Below are 5,057 nucleotides of genomic sequence, written 5' to 3' on the forward strand. Positions count from 1 at the left end.
ATGTCAGTCTGCCCCAGGGAAGCTGTGGCTACAACTGTAGCTTGCCTCCACCAGTGTGTGAATGTGAGAGTGAATGAATAGTGGAATTGTAAAGCGCTTTGAGGGCCCCGAAAAAACAACATAATTTCACATCAACCACGACCAGATGCTCCCCACAAGAGTTCAGACATAGGACTGAGCCAAGAGCCAAGAACCAATTGTGGACAGCTACAGAAAGACCTGGAATCTGTAGTTAGAATTGTTTGAAAGAAAAACAATAAGCAATGCACTCAACCGCCATGACCTATGTACACGCTCACCATGTAAGACTCCATTGAAGAGTAAATGTTATAAGAAGGCAACAAGTACTGAATGGAGTGAAAGTGGGACTTCTTGTCATGCTGTTGGAATGAGCACGAGGAGAGGTTACTGCAGGCAGGCAGGCAAAGTCTGTGGAACAGCAGAGAGCAGGTGAGTGACATCCAAAGCAGTCAAGTGACTGGAGTGAAGACGCAGGAGCAAGTGTTTGTCGGTGCTCACTTTTTCTGGAGGCAAAGATTTGAAATTATATTTATGTTACAAGTTCTGTATGAAAAAAATCAAAATAACAAGCAAATTATTTCGTTTTTGGGGGTCCTAATGTGATTGGTCGCTTTGATTGACAATTCAGGTTACTGCATTAAACTGAATTATACTTTGGCACCAATATAAGTGCCTTTTTAACTTGGAGCTATATGAATAAAAGTAAATTGAATTCAGTTAATCCATTCTTGACTTTTAATAAAAACCTTAAAACTACAATCCTTAAAACTTCAATTTAATCCCCTCTCTCATATAGAAACTACAGAAAATTGTTATTATTTATGATAAATCTGACCACTTGCTTTGAAACAATATCACCAGTTCATCAGCTGGCATGTGTCAGTTTTGCTGACTCATTATTTTCCATGCTCAAACCACATCCTTCGAACTCAGCGTATAAAGCTATGCATCAAAGTAAACTTCATGGCATTCGGCATCTAATCAAAGAGGGGTAAGACAAAATGTTCTGCCTGAAGAATTTCAGTCTTTTAATCTCATGTTTGATTTTCTTCATCATCCAGTCAAGTGAGTAATATTTTCTATTGCACATTCATTCATTACACAGAATGCAAGGGCATTACTTTCAGTATTACAAAGCCGCTGGCATTTCTTGTGTTTTACTCATCTGTTCCTTCTTTCATTTTTAAATTCTTGACTTGATTATCTTGGGATTTAGTTATTTAAGTGAATATTTTCTTTTAATTTTAGGTCATGGTTCTGAGATTATTGGAGGGAAGGAAGTCAGGCCACACTCCCTGAGTTTCATGGCTTACTTGAAAAGTAAAAAGTCTTTCTGTGGGGGGATATTAATCCATCCACAATGGGTCCTGACTGCTGCCCACTGCACTAAGTACAGACTTACTCTTCTGACATCAAATCAAAATATATTAATATTTTTAACAGACTGTGAAAAATAACACATTGTGTGTTTTTTTAATACATTTTTATAATATATACATAATAATATAAAATAATATATACATATAACATATGTATACATATAAAATACTGCCAGTAATCCTTTCACTGATACTGTGAGTACAAATATGCTAAAACTTCACATCTTCAGTGTAAATAATTTACATAATTACTTATCATGTTAATAGTAGGCACAATCAAATCAGCATCTCTTTAAAAATGTATTTGAATAAACTCATGGCGGAAGCGACCACATTTCAGTGTTGCTTTTATTACTCTCGGTTGCTGTCACTTTTCACACCCTGCTTCAGTTTTTCACCTCGCAGTTGCTCACTTCCCCTACAACAACTAAGAAAGGACCTAGTTCACCCTTTTAAAGCAAGCGCAGCGTGATCGCTGATGACGCTCAGGTGCGTCCACCTCGCCCCGCTACAGTATTGCTTTTAAAAATCCCTCACATTTTTCTGCTGTTTTTAAGGACAAGCCTCAGCTCTCAGGAAAAAAGCCTGTAAGACACGAGTATGTTTGACTGCTTTGCACATTAATGGAAATAGATGTTGATAACACTCCAAAAAATGACAATAGACAAAATCTGTTCATATTCTAGCCATCATCACCCTACACCCATGAAAGTAATTTTTCAGTAAAACCCATAACCCAACCACCTCTAATAATATGCATATAGCAAGGGAACATTTAGAGTTAATTTATCTTTGTTTTATCGTAGTCCTCCCCTATGAAGCTTTTATATATGTTAACTTTACTCTGTATTTTTTTCTTTTACAGTATTAGTGAGGTGATCCTGGGAGCACACTCCATCAAGAAAGAGGAAAAAGATTCGAAACAATTCCGAGAGGTTAAGAAACAATTTCCTCATCCTGACTTTTGTAATATATTAAAGGGCAATGACCTCATGTTGCTCAAGGTAAGGTCAATATTCACTGTACAATTCACAATACTAAATGAAGCAAAGATGCAACCCTGTAATTTAAACGCTTTTTCAAGAAAACCCACTTAGAGGAATTTGTTTAAAATGGGGCAGTAAATTAAAGTGCACAATTTTTTAGAGCTTTTAATCACATGAGATTTGATGTAGTATTACATGTTTTTTATGTTACATAAAACATTTCTATTTGTGAAAAGACAATTGAAATATGTAACAATATGAATAATATGAAATGTTAGGCAGCTCAGGACCTAACATTTACTTTTCTTCTTTTCTTTACTTACTCTTCTTACATAGTTGAAACATGTTTTTAAAGTCAAAACATTGTAAACTAGTACTGACCAATGAGTAATAACTGACTGTTAAAAATTAGCAATCTGTTTATTAACTGACTCTCATTTGGTGTTGGCTCGCTGCAGTCCAGTATCACGACACTACACTCACTGTTGAAATTACCAGCTAATTATATTTAAAGTATTGATTAATTTTATCTTTAGGGATTTTCTATCTTAGCTCTCAGCCATGTTGCTATAGCATCATGCTTTATCCCCTGTTCCTCTGGCACTTTCCTGCTTAGTGTGCCACACTACTAGTTTTAGTAATAATGACACTTGTAGGAAGTGTAACCTAGTTTGGGGGTGAGCTGCTCCAAGTGCTCCAGTTACCTCATGGACAACTTTTGAATCAACCTCCACATCTTCTGTAGTTCCTCTCTCGGCCCTTGGTATTTCCCAAGCTTCCCATGTTCCTTCTTCCTGATGTTGCTATCACTTGATATAGCTACATCTATTACTACAGCCTTCTTTCTTTACTTAGTCCCACAGGATCTTAGCTTGGTCATTCTTAACCACCCTAGAGGGTGTATTCCATTTTGACCTTGGGACATCCAGGCCATACTCAGCACAAATATTCCTGTATATTAAGCCAGCGGCTTAATATACCGCACCCTGCTGTTATGTTCTGTCTTATTTACTTACTTTATAACTATATAAACATAATACATAGATAATCATTATCAATATGTAAAGCTTCTTTTTTTCAGCTTAACAATCCCGTGATGGAAACCAAAACAGTGACATTTCTCAAGCTGGGCAAAACTCTCAAAGACCCTGCAGCTGGCAGCAACTGTCTGGTGGCTGGATGGGGAAAAACTGAAAAGAAGAATAGGTCGGATGTCTTGTTGTCTGTCAATGTGACTGTGATTGACAGAAAGAAGTGCAACTCTCGTGGTTATTACAACCGCAACCCTGTTATTACTAGTGACATGATATGTGCTGGTTCAAATGGAAACGCTAAGGCTAGTACATGTAATGTAAGTATATATTAGTGTGTTGCGTTGTAATATGAAATTGTAAATTGCAATAAAGCGCAAGACCTTTTTGGCTTTTTTAAATCTCCAGAATAGTTAAAACACCCCCCAAAAATGTCAAACATTTGTTCTTGCTGCAGGGGGATTCAGGAGGGCCACTGCTGTGCAATAAAGAGCTGGTTGGAGTCACTTCTTTTGGACCTGTAGTGTGTGGCGAGATAAATGAACCTGCAGTCTTCTCATTTCTCTCCAAAAAACAACTCAAGTGGATCAAAAAAACAACGAAGTCATCTGAATTTTAAGGAATCCACAAGAATCAGTCCACATAATTTAATGAACACGAGCAACTTTGTAATCTTCCTTGTTAAATCTGTTACTGCTGTTCCTATAGACCACTGACTTGAGCATTATTAATATTATCATTTCATTCTTTTACATTTTTATTTTTGATCTCTGCACATATATGACAGGTCCTTGTTATTGTTAGTCCTTATCATTGCACAAACTTTTCCTTTTCTTTGTTTTTCAACCCCCAAGTAACCCCAAGAATATGAGTACTCCTGTTTGCTGCATTTGAAGGCTACCTCTGCAATAAAAGCATACAAATGTTTTTTTTGTTTTGTTTTTTTAATGTACATACAAAACTCATGAAAGTAAAACAACAAAGTGAAATTATTCATCCTGCCAGTGAGAAAGATTCACCAGCTCCTGTTTTATATACTGAAACTGAAACTGAGGCCTGTGAACTGATTTTGTTTTGATGTAGATAAATTACTGAGCATGCTTTCTTATTTGTTCATTTTTCATTCTGATTACTTGTGCTCAGAAACCACTGACCAATCTTTTTCCACACGTTACTTTTTTATTTTACTTTTAGATAATTCAGTCCTGGGCCACTTCTCCTGTTACAGAGCTGTGGTTATATGGTTATATAAAACTGCTTGATAAGCTAAAACAAAACTAAAAAATTGAGTAACCTTGTAAAGTAGCTGGGACAGGCTCCAGCCACCCCGCAACCCTGACACGGATAAGTGGAAGAGAATGGATGGATGGATGGACCTTGTAATGTTGAAGGGAAAAGGCAACCATATCTATGAAATTCCATGCCTTTTATTTGAGCTCTATTGTATTGAGGGGCGATCGGGGCTCAAGAGTTGGGAGTTCGTCTTGTAATCGGAAGGTTGCAGGTTCGAGCCCCGGCTTGGACAGTCTCGGTTGTGTCCTTGGGCAAGACACGTCAACGTCACCCGTTGCCTACTGGTTGCCTCAGAGGGCCCGTGGCGCCAGTGTCCGGCAGCCTCGCCTCTGTCAGTGCGCCCCAGG

At 37.7% G+C, this 5,057-nt stretch overlaps 1 protein-coding gene across 1 annotated transcript; it reads left to right on the forward strand.

Annotated features, from left to right (window-relative positions):
- Window positions 1-887: 887 nt before the first annotated feature.
- LOC120745653 (granzyme A-like) lies at window positions 888-4,346 on the forward strand. The gene is made up of 5 exons (XM_040050695.1): window positions 888-1,086; window positions 1,270-1,411; window positions 2,266-2,404; window positions 3,468-3,737; window positions 3,875-4,346. Exons 1-5 carry the CDS (start codon window positions 1,023-1,025, stop codon window positions 4,034-4,036), a joined length of 777 nt encoding a protein of 258 aa, XP_039906629.1. The 5' UTR covers window positions 888-1,022; the 3' UTR covers window positions 4,037-4,346.
- Window positions 4,347-5,057: the final 711 nt, after the last annotated feature.

This window comes from Simochromis diagramma, unplaced genomic scaffold, assembly GCF_900408965.1.
Source record: "Simochromis diagramma unplaced genomic scaffold, fSimDia1.1 OVJJ01000131.1, whole genome shotgun sequence".
Taxonomy (NCBI): Eukaryota; Metazoa; Chordata; class Actinopteri; order Cichliformes; family Cichlidae; genus Simochromis; species Simochromis diagramma.